The following is a 15,764-nucleotide window of genomic DNA, read 5'->3' on the forward strand; positions in this document are numbered from 1 at the left end:
CTCGGCTGCTAACTGAAAGGTCAGCGGTGCGAATCTACCAGCAGCTTCTCAGGAGAAAGATGTGGCAGTCTGCTTCCTTAAAGATTACAGCCTTGGAACCCTATGGGACAGGTTCTACTCTGTCCTATAGGGTCACTGTGAGTCAGAATCGACTCGATGGCAGTGTGCTTGGTTTCAGACAGAATTATGAATCTGTGATGGCCAATGGCCACTTGAGAAGTACCGTAGATGATCTCTGGTGGGGGCTGGGATGGACTCTGTTTGAAGTTAAGGCCTTATTTTGCAAATTAAAATGCAGTTTCCCTGGTCCTGAAGGATCTCAACTGGGGATTCCAGTACTTTTCCCACCCTTTTCTTGCCAGATTTCTCCTACCTCTCAGTCTTCTTTGAATAGTTTTGGGCTCTAAGAGTCGGGTCCCTTGTCAGTCTTGAGAGTCAACAGAGAGCAGTAGGGGCTCTCAGGAAAGGTGTAGACAGAAACAGGGCCTATCCCAAACCTTTAGGCATCAGTTTCTGTGCCCCTGAAGATGGTAAGGTAAGGTGGGACAGTTCTTAAACTAAGCTGCTTGGGGATTCAAGCATAATTTATTTAGAGAGCTGCTAGCTGCAGCTGTCTAGTAGCTTCTCCACGTACTGGACACTCAGTATTAAGGTCATGACACCCACATGTGACCAAACCACTGCTGGGAACAATGATGAAACATGACTTGGAGCATTTGAGGAGTAGCGTTAAGGAAGGATAAAAAATTAGGCTCAGAGAACGTATTAATTAGATTTTCCATTTTTAAAAGAAAAATTTTAATAGGAAATTTTATTAATTTGCTTATGAGTTTATTTTTTTAAGAGTTATATTTTGTGGTAAAATGTCATTTTATTCTCATGCTCAGATACCAAGGTATAAAGGACAAGGTAAAAAGAAGAAAAGCGAGGAGAAGTCTGGTGCAAAGGTAAAGTGCATGAGAGCACAGGCCTGGCGAGCGCTGTCAGATCTCTTGTAGGGAGAAAGCAGCTGCTGCTGCAGAACAGCGGGGTTGATGGGACCTTGAGTTGGTGTTAAATGCTTATCGGCCTGGGTTTTTAAGTTCTCTTGAGTGGCCACTTTGATTTATTTAGAATCCGAACAATACAGAGTAATGGTGGCCTGGAGTAAAAAGCAATTTGACTTTCAGTTTTTATCCAGGTGAAAATCATACTGATGTATCTTAAAACTACGTTGCAGTTTTTACTTTAAAAATTGTTTTATTGGCAATAAAAAAATTTTTAAATGGTTATTTTCCTTTTGAATGGATGATGGTGTACATATTCTTAAACATTTTGATTTTTATCTGAGAAAACTAGAATATCAGACAGCTTTCTAGATTAAGTCCCAGCTGAGAAATGACATTTTCATGTACGTTGAGCAATTTATGCCATCACTGCCCACGTATTACCTGGCCTGGGAGCCCCTGGCCTCTGAGTGCTTATGGGCTAGCGACCTGTGTGGTGGACACCAACGGGGGCCTGTAGGTGGCCACTGCCTTGGCTTCTTGGTTTGCTCCCCAAACATCACACGTTGACTAAGCCAGTAGGCTCATTTGCTGCCGATAAAGTTTAAATATTAGAGATAATTCTCAGAAGCATGTCAGTGCCATTTTTATACATATTTAGAGTAAGACAAAATGGTTTAACTTTTAGTTCTGTGAGGGTCCTTAGTCCTTCGTTGAACCTTGGTTTTCATGTAGATTTTTTTTTTCACTAAGTTGAAAAACCTCCAAAATGAAGGGGTTTTTAAAAATTATATTTGCTGTGTGAGCTGACATTAGTTCCAGTGTTTTCAGTAGTAAATTCCTGTTGTATGCTCTTTGGTCACAGTATTCCCTATTCGTTATTAAATGAGAAGGTGTTCTAAATGTTATTTAGACATTTACCTGGTGGAAGTCACTGTTCAATGCTGTGGGCAAGACAGACTGAACTTATTAAGGGGCTGTGACAGTCTTATTGGAGAGCTGAGACGTACCATGGAAAAGAAGAGAGTATAAAACAGAAGAACATAAAACAGCCTGCTCTTTATAGAGGCTTTGTAATCAGTTCCTTGGACTTTTTTTTTTTCCATTAAGGTTAAAAGAGCCATATTTCTCAGTATTAAATTTTACAATCTTATTGATGACAGGGGTTCTAAAGAAGTTCATACATTTTGCAGAAGTTGGCACATGTAACAAGAGCATCCTAAGAGGCAGGTTTTCTGATCTTGTGCAAAGGAGCACTACTGTGGCCAGCCTTTCCTACTCCTGTGCCCTACTGGGGCCTCCCCGGCTCCCACCCACTGTGCCCTGCTCGGGCCTCCCTTACTCCCACCTAACCACTGCGCCTTGCTAGGGCCTCCCTGGCTCCTACCCACAGCGCCCTGCTCCGGCCTCCGCGGTATCCCCCCACAGCGCCTTGCTTGGGCCTCCCTCGCTCACACCCACCGCACCCTGCTTGGGCCTCCCTTGCTCCCACCCACCCACAGAGCCCTGCTCAGGCCTCCCTCGCTCCCACCCACAGTGCCCTGCTTGGGCCTCCCTGGCTCCCACCCACCCACTGCGCCTTGCTCAGGTTTCCCTCACTCCCACCCACAGCACCCTGCTGGGTCCTCCCTCGCTCCCACCTACCCACTGCGCCCTGCTCGGGCCTCCCTCACTTCCACCCACAGCTCCCTTCTCGGGCCTCCCTCACTCCCCCCACAGAGCCCTGCCCGGGCCTCCCTTGCTCCCCTGAGTGGTTGGAGGGTCCGCACCGGCGCATGGCCTGGAGTTTGGGGCGGTGGCCTGGGCCTCTTCTATCTTGCTATTGTGTTCCTGAGCTCAGGATACTTTATCACTTTGAAGCTTTTTCCCTCTTACTTCTGGATACTGTTCCTGAATTGCCTTAGAAAGGAACGTGTGCCTTCCCCAGGGCTGCCTTCCTCCCACCTTACAGATGGACCTGAGCTCTCACCTGCTGCCTGCCTCCCGCCTTACACATGGACCTGAGCTCTCACCTGCTGCCTGCCTCCCGCCTTACACATGGACCTGAGCTCTCACCTGCTGCCTTCCTCCCGCCTTACGCATGGACCTGAGCTCTCACCTGCTGCCTTCCTCCCGTCTTACGCATGGACCTGAGCTCTCACCTGCTGCCTTCCTCCCACCTTACACATGGACATGAGCTCTCACCTGCTGCCTTCCTCCCGCCTTACACATGGACCTGAGCTCTCACCTGCTGCCTGCCTCCCGCCTTACACATGGACCTGAGCTCTCACCTGCTGCCTGCCTCCCGCCTTACACATGGACCTGAGCTCTCACCTGCTGCCTTCCTCCCGCCCTACACATGGACCTGAGCTCTCACCTGCTGCCTGCCTCCCGCCTTACACATGGACCTCAGCTCTCACCTGCTGCCTGCCTCCCGCCTTACACATGGACCTGAGCTCTCACCTGCTGCCTGCCTCCGCCCTACACATGGACCTGAGCTCTCACCTGCTGCCTGCCTCCCGCCTTACACATGGACCTGAGCTCTCACCTGCTGCCTGCCTCCCGCCTTACACATGGACCTGAGCTCTCACCTGCTGCCTGCCTCCCGCCCTACACATGGACCTGAGCTCTCACCTGCTGCCTGCCTCCCGCCTTACACATGGACCTGAGCTCTCACCTGCTGCCTTCCTCCTGCCCTACACATGGACCTGAGCTCTCACCTGCTGCCTTCCTCCCGCCCTACACATGGACCTGAGCTCTCACCTGCTGCCTGCCTCCCGCCTTACACATGGACCTGAGCTCTCACCTGCTGCCTTCCTCCCACCTTACGCATGGACCTGAGCTCTCACCTGCTGCCTGCCTCCCGCCTTACGCATGGACCTGAGCTCTCACCTGCTGCCTGCCTCCCGCCCTACACATGGACCTGAGCTCTCACCTGCTGCCTGCCTCCCACCTTACACATGGACCTGAGCTCTCACCTGCTGCCTTCCTCCCGCCCTACACATGGACCTGAGCTCTCACCTGCTGCCTGCCTCCCGCCTTACACATGGACCTGAGCTCTCACCTGCTGCCTTCCTCCCACCTTACTCATGGACCTGAGCTCTCACCTGCTGCCTGCCTCCCGCCTTACACATGGACCTGAGCTCTCACCTGCTGCCTGCCTCCCGCCCTACACATGGACCTGAGCTCTCACCTGCTGCCTGCCTCCCGCCTTACACATGGACCTGAGCTCTCACCTGCTGCCTTCCTCCCACCTTACACATGGACCTGAGCTCTCACCTGCTGCCTGCCTCCCGCCTTACACATGGACCTGAGCTCTCACCTGCTGCCTGCCTCCCGCCCTACACATGGACCTGAGCTCTCACCTGCTGCCTGCCTCCCGCCTTACACATGGACCTGAGCTCTCACCTGCTGCCTTCCTCCCGCCCTACACATGGACCTGAGCTCTCACCTGCTGCCTTCCTCCCGCCCTACACATGGACCTGAGCTCTCACCTGCTGCCTGCCTCCCGCCTTACACATGGACCTGAGCTCTCACCTGCTGCCTTCCTCCCACCTTACGCATGGACCTGAGCTCTCACCTGCTGCCTGCCTCCCGCCTTACGCATGGACCTGAGCTCTCACCTGCTGCCTGCCTCCCGCCTTACGCATGGACCTGAGCTCTCACCTGCTGCCTGCCTCCCGCCTTACGCATGGACCTGAGCTCTCACCTGCTGCCTTCCTCCCGCCCTACACATGGACCTGAGATTTCACCTGCTGCCTTCCTCCCACCTTACACATGGACCTGAGCTCTCACCTGCTGCCTTTGGCTTTGCTGTGTGCTGGCAGGATGCTCCTGCATCCTGGGCGTTTGTCAGCGCTGCTGCATCTGGCTGTGCAAGGTGCACACGGCCAGAGTCCCGGACGCCTGGTGGATGGCGCTCCCAGGTTGTGCAGTGCCCCGTCTGCGTGGCTGCATGTGCAGCCCTGCCCTTCTGTCCAGGAAGTGGGACGGCAGCCTGGAGCACTGAGCACGGAGGCCTCATCCAGGGAAGCTGGGCTCGCGTTAGAAACAGACTTGGAAATCATTCGTACTTGCGTAACGACCGATGTGTCGAAAGCAAAGTTAAGGTTTTTTAAACTAATGTAAATGAGTAAACTGGAAGTTATATTTGTTTCTTATTTTTCTTGTTGTTGAGAGGCAAAATAGGATGGATAGAAGCATTGGAATACAAGTGGATAAATATTAATTAGGAGGGCATTTCTTTAGTGAGTTCTGTTAATACTTTCTGACTTAAAAGTGTCACCTATAAGAATTTGTCTCATTTTAAACCATTTTGTTGTACGGAACATTGTCCTAGTTGTCTAGGAGAAAAATAGACATCACAATAATTACAGCAGACATTTGCTGGGTTCCGCTAACTTAGGTCCTCACCATCAGTTAGAAACTGAGCCAGGTGCTCAGTAGGTACTTTTATTTTTTTTTTTAATACTTAGAATAAAGTGCATCTGTTATCACAGTAAATATAACATGAAAGACCTTTCTTTTTATAATCAGTTTTCAGGTGTTTTAAAACTAATGTGTGCTGAGGTACTTTTTATTTTTAGATTTTTAAAACTAACGCTCTTCTTAATTTATCATTCCTAGTTTTCAGTATTCCGGTATAAGACTGGCTTCGCGTTGGTTTCGGCCAGTGAGGGTGTCATACTGTACCTGTGGCTTTTCTTTTTGTTGGGGGGGCAGGGGAGCATATGTGTTCCTCTGTCTTCTGCAGTCACCTCAGGGCTTTCCAGACAAACTGAGGATTATGACCGTCTTAACGCACACACACATGCACGCCCCCAACCATCATGAGTGAATGAACAGTCCTACCAAACAGCCCTTTTCCATTGCCTATGACCCTGTTGTGGTTAGGTGCCGTTGAGTCAGTTCTCACTCACAGTGACCCTGTGTACAACACAAGGAAACACTGCCCAGTCCTGCCCCATCCTCACAGTTGTTGCTATGTTTGAGTCTATTGTTGCAGCCACTGTGTCAATCCATCTTGTTGAGGGTCTTCCTCTCTTCCGCTGACCGTCTACTTTACCAAGCATGACGTCCTCCTCTAGGGACTGATCCCTCTTGATAACATGTCTACAGTGTGTGAGATGAAGTCTTGATGTCCTCGCTTCCATGATCCTAGCTACTTCAAATTCTAGACTTGAAATCTTAGCGCTGCTTGTCAGCCCAACCGTCTGAGCCTGACTGAGTGGGCTGCGCTGGGCTCAGGGAGGACACAGGGAGCAAAATGGCGGCTAGGTGGTCATCTTCCCCTCTGATTACAAAGCGTGGTAGCAATTACATATTGTTTATAGGGAGTGGGATAGACTTCCCCTAGAGAAGCTGATTTTTGGAAAGCAGGACTTAAGTCTTCGTTTTGTAGTGTAGAAATCCATCATATCACCTCCTAGGTGACTGAGTTAAACTTTTGAACTCCGTGTCCCTGTTACAGGTGTAGTAAACCCTCTTCTCTCAGTTGCTCACAGATAGCTCAGGGACCAGAAACTGCCGTTGGCGGGTGGAGGGGGCTGCTGGAATGGGAGAAGGAAGAGAGTTAAATGTTGCATGAATTTTTCAAACAATTTTGCAGAACTGGGGTATTTCTTTGACATTGATGTTTCTCATTATGAACAGTGCAGATTAAGCCTTTAGTTTGGAAAAACATTGTTTTTTCTATGTTCTTAAGACCGGAAAATTAGCTAGTTATTTTACTGTGAAATTTATCTATGATTCTAATTTGTCGATAATGTAGAAATTTACTATAATTTACATAAGATTATTGGTCTTGTAGGCCATCCCAGGGAATTTAATGACTGCTGTAGTGTTGTGCAGGGTCCCTCGTTGTTATGAAAACAGAACTTCATTATAAGTTTTATATATTTATTACAAATATTTCTGAGGTCATCCAGAGGGTGAATTCTAAGACATTATCATGAGAGGTTTTTTGTTTTTTTTAGTAGCACTTCTTGGTTTTAAGAGATATTTAACCTTAGTTATTTAAATTCATCCTGAATCATTAACTCCAATTTACCCAAATCTGGGTGGTAGAAAATCCAAGTAATTTGAAGGTTATATAACATAAAGACTTGTTGTACGCCATGGTAAGGATTTTATAAACAGAGATTCCAGAGCTTATACGTCATGGGTTGATTGGTTGTTGCTCAAAAAATTTGATTTCCCCCCATGGAAATTGTTCTAAAAACCTGCAATACTTTTGTTTTAATCTCTGTAAAATGTTTTGATGACAAAACTTGCTCCTCTTACTGTGTATTTTTTTTAAATAGTGAAAGTTTTTGGAATCGAATTTAGTGAACTGATTAATTAACCAGTTGGGTAATGCTCATTTCAGTTAAAATGAGCTGTAGTTACATGGTGACGAAACGTTCCCGTGTGACATAGAAACTGATTTTGAGAGCACTTCCAAAGGAGATGGAGTATTTTGAAAATTTCATTTGACAATATAGATAAGTAGAACTCTATTGCCTCTATTTTCAGGAGAAAATAATTCTATTATTTACAAAACTATTATGTATTGTGTGGAACAGAGAAATGTACTTCTACATGAGACTTGTCTTCCTAAAGCTGGCTTTTCTGCTCACGGCAGGAGTATTACGGAAACTGGTCCAAAAGTAACCATGGATTCGTAATGGTTACTAAGTGTGGATAGTTCACTGCATGGACTTAAATTATGTGGGAAATGTGAATTCATGGGGGAAAGATTCTATTATTGGATAATTTCTTGTTTTTGGTAATGTGCTTTAAGTTTCCATTTCAGTTTATATCGTGCCTTTGTCCTCTTGAACTTTTTCAGGAGTGTCTTGAAGGACAGAATCTACCATTATTCCAGTATCCGTAATTGTAAATTGTGTTTAAATATCCCAAGACGTCAGAATATTTCTTTCCAAATTCATATACCTTTGAAAAGATACAGATGATTATTATAACATTGGAGCCCTGGTGGCGCAGTGGTTGAGAGCTCCAGCAATCTACGGTGCTAACCAAAAGGTTGGCAGTTCAAATCCACCGGCCGCTCTTTGGAAACCCTATGGGGCTGTTCTGTTCTGTCCTGTAGGGTTGCAATGAGTCAGAGTTGACTCAACGGCAACGAGTAGTTATAATATTTATAACTCAGAGATTACAACTGACATGAATCTAAAATACATAAGTAGATAGTATTCTTTATGTTTGATAACAGCAGGAAAACCTTAAGAAAGTTGTTAGGAAATTTTTTGAAAAATTAGCTTCTTTGAAGATACATGGAATGTATAGCTCTATGTTGTTGAGTCACAAAGCCCTGAAATTTATAGTGTTTATCTTGCTTGCTGGCAACTGATTAGTTTACTGATGGCATCTAACTGGTGTAGAACATGTGAACTTTTAACTTCATACATACATAATACATTCTGTCTGCTTGTATTAAAAGTGAAAAAAACCTTAGGTAGTAGCTTGCTCAATAGTTTTTAACCCACATTTTTACCACCCTGCTTTAGTAGTTATTTTTGTCCCTTCCCCAGCCACCTATGCTTTCTTCCTTAACCTAGTTATTTTATTTGGAAAATAACTAATCTAGTTGACTCTTGTGGAAACTCATACCTAGGAAAATTAAAGTTAGATTTTGTAGTTAGTAGTGAAGCATGGACTAAATTCCAGATTCCTTGTTTTAAGTTCAGTGCTTTTCTAGTACACCACACATATTTTATACAGTACTGTTCTCTTTAGTATCTAAGTCCGAATCTTAGGAAATCATCATTTTTAACCTATAAAAAACAGCCCTGTCATGCCATTCGTCCTAATCATGTGATGTAAATATTAAGAGCAAAACTCTGAAATCATACTTTGATTCTGGTATTGCCCCTACCACTTTACCTAGCTGGTGATGTTGGCAAGTGACTTGTATCTCCCTGTCTCATGTTTCAGATCTTTAGAGGCAGTAATACCTCACCCCATACTGTAGGGCTGTTTAGGGGATCAAATAACATGCATGAAGCATTTGAATACTTTCAGTAAATGTTAGCTGCTTTTGTTATTGCTATCATTTTTTGTTACTATTGTTGGCATAGACATGTCTAAGGGCAAAAAGCAGTTTGGCCAAGGATAGAAGAAAATCAGGGTGTAAAGATTAGGACTTAACTGAAAACAAGGAAATACAGCCTGGTGTTTTGTGCTAGTATTACCTCATCAGGAGGACATGGGTAAGAATAGTGGACAATTTTTTAAGTTGGTGTAAGACAGAGAAACATACATGCTTGTGGACATTTAAGTCAGGGGGGGTTAGGGCATTACTCTGAAAGTCTGAATTAAGGTAATTATCTTAACTAGAAAATCTTAACACCGTAAACGTGAATAGTTGAACCCAGCATCTTTCATCTCGGTGCACATTGTATTTGGCACTGGATGGAGAAATTTTTTTCGCTTAAGAATAGTTGGTTTAAACACTTGGTTCATTTATCTGAAATGATTTTCATCTCCTCTTTAGCAGTAATGTCATCTCCTGTGTGCAAGTTGAAAACACTAATTTCTGAGGCAGTGACATACATGAAGAGGAAGAGGGACAGCTAGGGAGAATGAAGGCATTTCCACTTAGGGCGGGAGAGAAGGAACGGTATAAACATACTTCCTGGGCGTTTTGTCCCTTCAGTGATTATCCATGTTACGAAGCACAGGAATGAGCTGATCAATCATGGCAGCACACTGCAGAGTATGTTGTTCTGAGACAACGTAGACGTTACTTAACACACGTGAGGGTTTGTGTGCACAGATTGCTTCTTTTTATTGTTTTAAGATATTCAGAGTTTTATTTCACCGAGGTGAAACATATGTGAGTCCACCCCTTCTCTGTCCTTTTCTCTTTTTCTAGAAGTCCAGTGAAACTAGTCAGAGTGACACGAGTACCTCCTCATCAGAACAAAAGAGCAAAAACAGTCTCCACTTACTGGCCCATGAGACAAAAGCTGGATCTTTCTTAAGCAACAAATCTTTAGATGGCAAAGACAAAGCTGGCCTTCGTCCAGATGAAGATGATGTGGAAGGAGATTCTTTCTTTGATGATCCCATTCCTAAACCAGAAAAAACTTACGGTTGGTGAGTGAACTGTTCCTGAATTGTCGTACTACTTAGAAGTTTAAAAATATATTTTCTAAGTATTTTCATTTTAAATTCAAAACTGTTAAGTCCATAGGTCTGATTTTGTGTCAAAAGTTGTAAGAAAACCCCAGGTCTAAAAAAAAGAGACATTAAATATTTCGGTAATTAAGTATATGTTGTCAGCACCCGTCTTTCAGTTTGTCGTTCTGTGGTGGCTTGCGTGTTGCCACCGATGCTTCAAATATAAGCGGGGTCACCTGTGGTGCACAGGTTTCAGCAGAGCTTCCAGACTAAGATTAGGAAGAGAGGCTTAGCCCAGGAAAAGTCCATGGATCACAACAGACTTGTCCGACTCGCTTGTTTTGAACATGGAATCAGGAGGGATCCGTTGTTTGATGAAGCAGCAGCGAGAGTGGGGAAGACCCTTGGTGAGACGGGCCGGCACAGCGGCCGCGGTGCGCAGACGCAGACACGCCAGCGGTCTCCAGCGTGACGCGGCGACGGCCTTGCCTTCCGGTGTGCCTGACGTTGCTGTGAGTCAGAGTGGACTCCGTGGCAGCTCTCTGCCTGTCTGAGTGCACACGGAGTGTCTACCAGCTGTGCACTGACAGTGTGCCAGTTACTGTTTCTCGCCCTCACGGAGTTTGCACTCTTGAGGATGGAGGGGATGGGTGGTGGTGGTGTTGGTGCTGTCCAGTCACAACAGAAAGAAACACTGCCCGGCCCTGCACCATCCTCACAGTCGTTACGCTTGAGCCCATCGTTGCAGCCACTGTGTCAGTCCATCTCATTGAGAGTCTCCCTCTTTTTCAGTGACCTTCTACTTTACTAATCATGATGTCCTTCTCGAGGGACTGGTCCCTCCTGATAACATGTCCAAAGGATGTGAGACAAAGTCGGGCCGTCGTCGCTCCTAAGGAGCACTCTGGCTGTGCTGCTTCCGGACAGGTGTGTTCATTTTCCTGGCACCCACGGCATATTCAATACTCTTCACCAGCACCGTGATTCAGGGCCGTCGGTTCTTCTCAGGTCCTCGTTACTCGTTGTCCAGCCTTTGCCTGCTGATGAGGTTATTGAAAATACCATGACTTGAATCAGGCGCACCTTAATCCTCAAAGTGTCATCTTTGCTTTTTAACACTTTGAAGAGGTCTTTCGCGGCATATCTGCCCGGTGCAATATGTCTGATTTCTTGACTGCTGCTTCCATGGGTGTGATTGTAGATCCAAGTAAAATGAAATCCTTGACAACTCCAATCTCTTCTCCGTTTATCATGATGTTGCTCATTGGTCCAGTTGTGAGGATTTTTGTTTTCTTTATGTTGAGGTGTAATCCATACTGAAGGCTGCGGTCTTTGATCTTCATCAGTAAGTGCTTCAACTCCCTTTCACTTTCAGCAAGCAAGGTTGTGTCATCTGCATAATGCAGGTTGTTAATGAGTCTTCCTCCAATCCTGATGCCCTGTTCTTCCTCATATAGTCCAGCTTATCAGATTGTTTCCGCAGCATACAGATTGAAACTTACTCTTGAACGCAGAGTAGCTAAAGTGAATGAAAGAAATATTGAAGTAAAAGAGGTGCATAGAAAATTTCAAAAGGGCTTGAGTAGACAAAATATAATGAAATGTGCAAAAACCTGGAGTTAGAAAACCAGAAGGGAAAAATATGCTTGGCATTTCTTAAGGTGAAAGAACGGAAGAAAAAATTCAAGCCTCAAACTGAAATATTGAAGGATTCTATAGGCAAAATGTTGAATGATGCAGGAAATATCAAAAGAACATGTAAGGAATAAACCGAGCCACTGTACCAAAAAAAAATTGGTCAAGGTCACCCATTTCAGGAGGCTGGAATTAGACAATGAATAATTAAAGAAGAGCGTGTTGGATGGCAGTAAGCCTATGGAGAACAAAGAGTATAGGAAGAGAGCGGGAGTGTGTGATTGATATGTATTTTTAAGTGGTGTCAGAGAAGGCCTTACCTGGAGGAGGGCCTCATCTACTGGGCGTCGGGGTCCTCACTTGGATGGGTCTCACCTGGAGGAGGACTTATTTGGAGGGGTCTCTCCCGGAGGAGGCCTCGCCTGGAGGGGTCTCACCTGGAGAGAGCCTCAGTTGGAGGGGCCTCACTTAGTGGGTGCCATTTGAACAAAGAGCTAACAGCTGAGAGAGTGCACCACGCAGACATCTGGGCTTAGAGAGCTCTAGGCAGAGGAAAAACGCAAAGGTGTCTGGCAGGTGCAGAGCAGCAGGGAAGACAGTGTGGTTGGAGCAGAGAGAGTAGGAGGGGGAGTTGTAGGAGATGGGTTCAGAGAGCCTAGAGGGCTTGTCCAAGTAGAGGAATGAGTGAGGTTGTGAACAGAGGAGACATAATCCAGCTTATGTTGTGAGAGGACCACCCTGGCTGCTGTGGGCAGGGGTGCAGGTGGGAGGCTATTGCAATAAGCAGATGAGATAAGGTGATGCAAGTGGTGAGAAATAGGTGGTTTCTGGGTGTATTTTGAGGTTACATCCAAAAGCATTTGCTCACAAGTATTAGAGGAAAAAGTAATGTTGAGGAGAACTCCAGAGTTCATAGCCCAAATAACCAGAAGGTTGGAGCACCGTTGACTGAGATGAAGACTGGGCAGAGCAGGACTGCGTTGCACAGGCGGGTGATGTGGCAATCTGGAGTTCACCTCCGGCGTTCCCTTTCAGATGTGTTAAGTGTGAGAAGATTCATAGTGGAAGTATCAAGGAGGCTATCGGATGTATGAGTTTGGGGCTTAAGGGAACGATGTGGGCTTGAGATATAAACTGAGGAGTCGCCGGGTTATAGATAAGACACAGACAACCAAAACTGACTCAGTGAGAGAAGAAATAGAAAATCTGAATAAACCTGTTACCGGTAATTAGCAATTAAAATTTTCCCACAAAGGAAAGCTCAAGCCCTGGCGAATTTTACCAAATATCTAAAGAAAAAATAATTAAAACTTCCCCAAATAACTTTTCCAGGAAAACTTCCCAATTCATTCTGTGAGTTCAGAGACATCACAAGAAAACTATGGAGCAGTTTCCATCGTGACCGTAGGTGCAGTACCCTCAGCAAAATATCGGTAAACCACCAACGTACGGAAAGATCAGACACCACGACCAAAGTGGAATTTAAACCAGGAACTGAGATCTCCTTAACACCCCAGAATTAATTAACGTAATACGCCGTATTAGTAAGATAAAGGACAGAAATTCCACGATCATCTTAATTGACACAGAAAAAGCATTTCTCAAAATCTAATACATATTCATGAGAAAATTTTAGCCAGGAATAGATAGGAACTTCCTGAGCCTGATAAAGGGCCTCGACTAAAAACCCATCACTAACGTCAGAATTATTAGTGAAAGGCTGACTCCCCCTCCCCCCAGATTAAGAACAAGAAAGAGTGTCCTTACTCCTCTAGTCACTAGTGTGTGCGGATCCCAGCCAGCACAGCTACAGTAAGGCAATCTCCCCTAGATGGCAAAGAAGAACAAAACTGACTTTATTCTCAGATAAAAACTGATCCTGAATGTAGAAAATCCTGAAGAATAAAAAAAAAAAATCCCAAAGAGGCAAAACCCTGCTAGGACTAATAAATTAGATCAACGGGGTTTCAGGATACAAGATTCCTATGTAAAAATTGCATTTCTATTTACTAATGGTGAAGAATCCAAAAATGAAATCAAGAAAACAACTTGATTTACAACACATCAAAGAAATACAATACTTAGAAATGAACTTGGCAGAAGTACAGGAGTTGTAGACTGAAAGCCATAAAGCGTTAACTGTATGTTTTTTTCTGTTAGGAGAAGTGAACCCAGCAAGCAGCGGGGAGGTCTGGCGTCACTCTCAGACGCGCCGCCCCTGAAGAGTGGGCTCAGCTCCCTGGCAGGAGCCCCGTCATTAAAAGACTCGGAAAGTAAGTGCCCTGGCAGCCTCATGAGGTTTATCCGCTGATGACGGTTCTTTCTCTAGTTGAATAGCTTATGATCATGGTTTATTTTTTCAGAAAAACACATGTAAAAGTAGCCTGCGGTTTTATCACATAGAAATATTTCCTGTGAATATTTTGTTATATTTTTTAATTTTCTTTTAAAACGCAATTGTCATATTGTCTCTATCGTTTTGTATTTTTAGGAAGTAGGATTTTTTAGTTGCCTTACATTATCTGTAGATAAAATTTTCAGACCTTCTCTTGTATGTTGGACATTCAGATTGATCTTAGTAGCTCAAATAATTAATTAAAAAAAATTTGCTTCCTAGATTCTGTGATCCCAGTAATTCTCATGGGAATGTTAATAATATGCCTTCAGGGATTTGGGTCTGACATATCTTTTTATATGTAGCAGAGATAGGGATTGCTATCTAGAAAATAGAACAGCCAAGGTATTGTACAGCTTACCTTCCTATCCCTCCACCACACAGAATCAAAGAGCGTAGCCTTAAATGTACTTACATAGGTACATAGATAAACTTTGCATACTGTGTGTGCAAAAACATACGGGATTTCATGGGCAGAGTGTTTAGCACATAAAAATGTCTGTTTTGACAAAGTTTCCTAAAGAAGTAAATCTCTCCTTGAAATGTGGAATGCCATCTGGTATGACTTTACAGTGCTTCCTCACCCCTTCTGGGCACGTGGTACAGCTGTGGGCTTCTGGGACACTGTGAGACCTAGTATACCGCATGTACCTACGAATACTGCCACTTTCCTTTTCTCTTCTTTTCCTTTCTTGTGGTTATCGCCACCTTCCACAAGGGAATCCAGGTCACTCGGGTCTGAGGTCATGCTAACACTGGGTAGGGAACAGTGATTTTAAGAAGACATGAAAGTGAGGGACGAGAGAAATCAAAGCACTGAGGGTATCAGTTTGGCAGATGAAAGACAGTTAAACTGGAGCCGGATCTAGAAGCTCAAAGGAAAAACAGAATGGATGAGAATAGTTAAGAGTCCATGAATTCACACTGATGGGCCTTCTCGTAGAAGGTGACGTCTTATTGTTGGGCAGAAAGGGTTTTGAGAGTCGTCTTCCAAGAAAGAGGAGTACTGCTTATGGTTAAAAAAAACTTGGGTGTAATGGAAAAGTTAGAGGAGCTGTGGTGGCACAGGGGTTAAGCGCTCGGCTGCTAACCAGAAGGTCAGCAGTTTGAATCCACCAGCCACTCTTCAGGAGAAAGATGGGGCAGTCTGATTCCATAAAGATTACAGCCTTGGAAACCCTGTGGAGCAGTTCTGCTCTGTCCTGCTGAGCCCTATGAGTCGGAATCAACTCTGATGGTAATGAGTTTGGGGTTTTTTTTGGTTTGTGTAAATTAAGCAACCATTAGTTATTAGTTTGCTGTCATATAAAGAAGCCTCATACTAAAAAAAAAAGTTTGACATGCTTCAGAAAATGTGTTGTAAAAGTCCGTTGAATGCTAATATTTTTTCTTGTTCACAGGTAAAAGAGGAAATGCAGTTTTGAAAGAGCTGAAATTGGTCAGTGATAAGATTGGATCACTTGGATTAGGTAACTAGATTTCTAATTTTCGATATTGGTTGCTGTGGATTGTTTTTTAGGATAAAATCTTAAATGAAGTGACTAGGTCAGTCTGCATGGAGCATTTTCCTGTCCTTCTGCAGCAGATGTTTGGATAGTTTTTATGTATCCAGGATTATACCACGTGCCACGGATATAGTGGGTCAC

The 15,764-nt window shown here is 44.7% G+C and overlaps 1 protein-coding gene across 4 annotated transcripts in view; it reads left to right on the plus strand.

Annotated features, from left to right (window-relative positions):
• Window positions 1-15,764, plus strand: part of CEP43 (centrosomal protein 43) — a 55,111-nt gene that overhangs the window by 27,476 nt on the left and 11,871 nt on the right. For 3 of the 4 annotated variants that reach the window (XR_010323263.1, XM_064293217.1, XM_064293214.1), the window contains exons 7-10: window positions 888-947; window positions 9,841-10,064; window positions 13,884-13,996; window positions 15,519-15,587. Coding sequence is in view for 3 of the 4 variants with exons in the window: in XM_064293217.1 (XP_064149287.1) it covers window positions 888-947; window positions 9,841-10,064; window positions 13,884-13,996; window positions 15,519-15,587 (466 nt within the window). In the remaining variant the exon portion in view is untranslated. The remainder of the gene's footprint in view (window positions 1-887; window positions 948-9,840; window positions 10,065-13,883; window positions 13,997-15,518; window positions 15,588-15,764) is intronic. The other variant, XM_064293221.1, reaches the window with a different exon arrangement.

The sequence above is a fragment of the Loxodonta africana genome, chromosome 1 (genome assembly GCF_030014295.1).
Source record: "Loxodonta africana isolate mLoxAfr1 chromosome 1, mLoxAfr1.hap2, whole genome shotgun sequence".
In the NCBI taxonomy this organism is placed as follows: domain Eukaryota; kingdom Metazoa; phylum Chordata; class Mammalia; order Proboscidea; family Elephantidae; genus Loxodonta; species Loxodonta africana.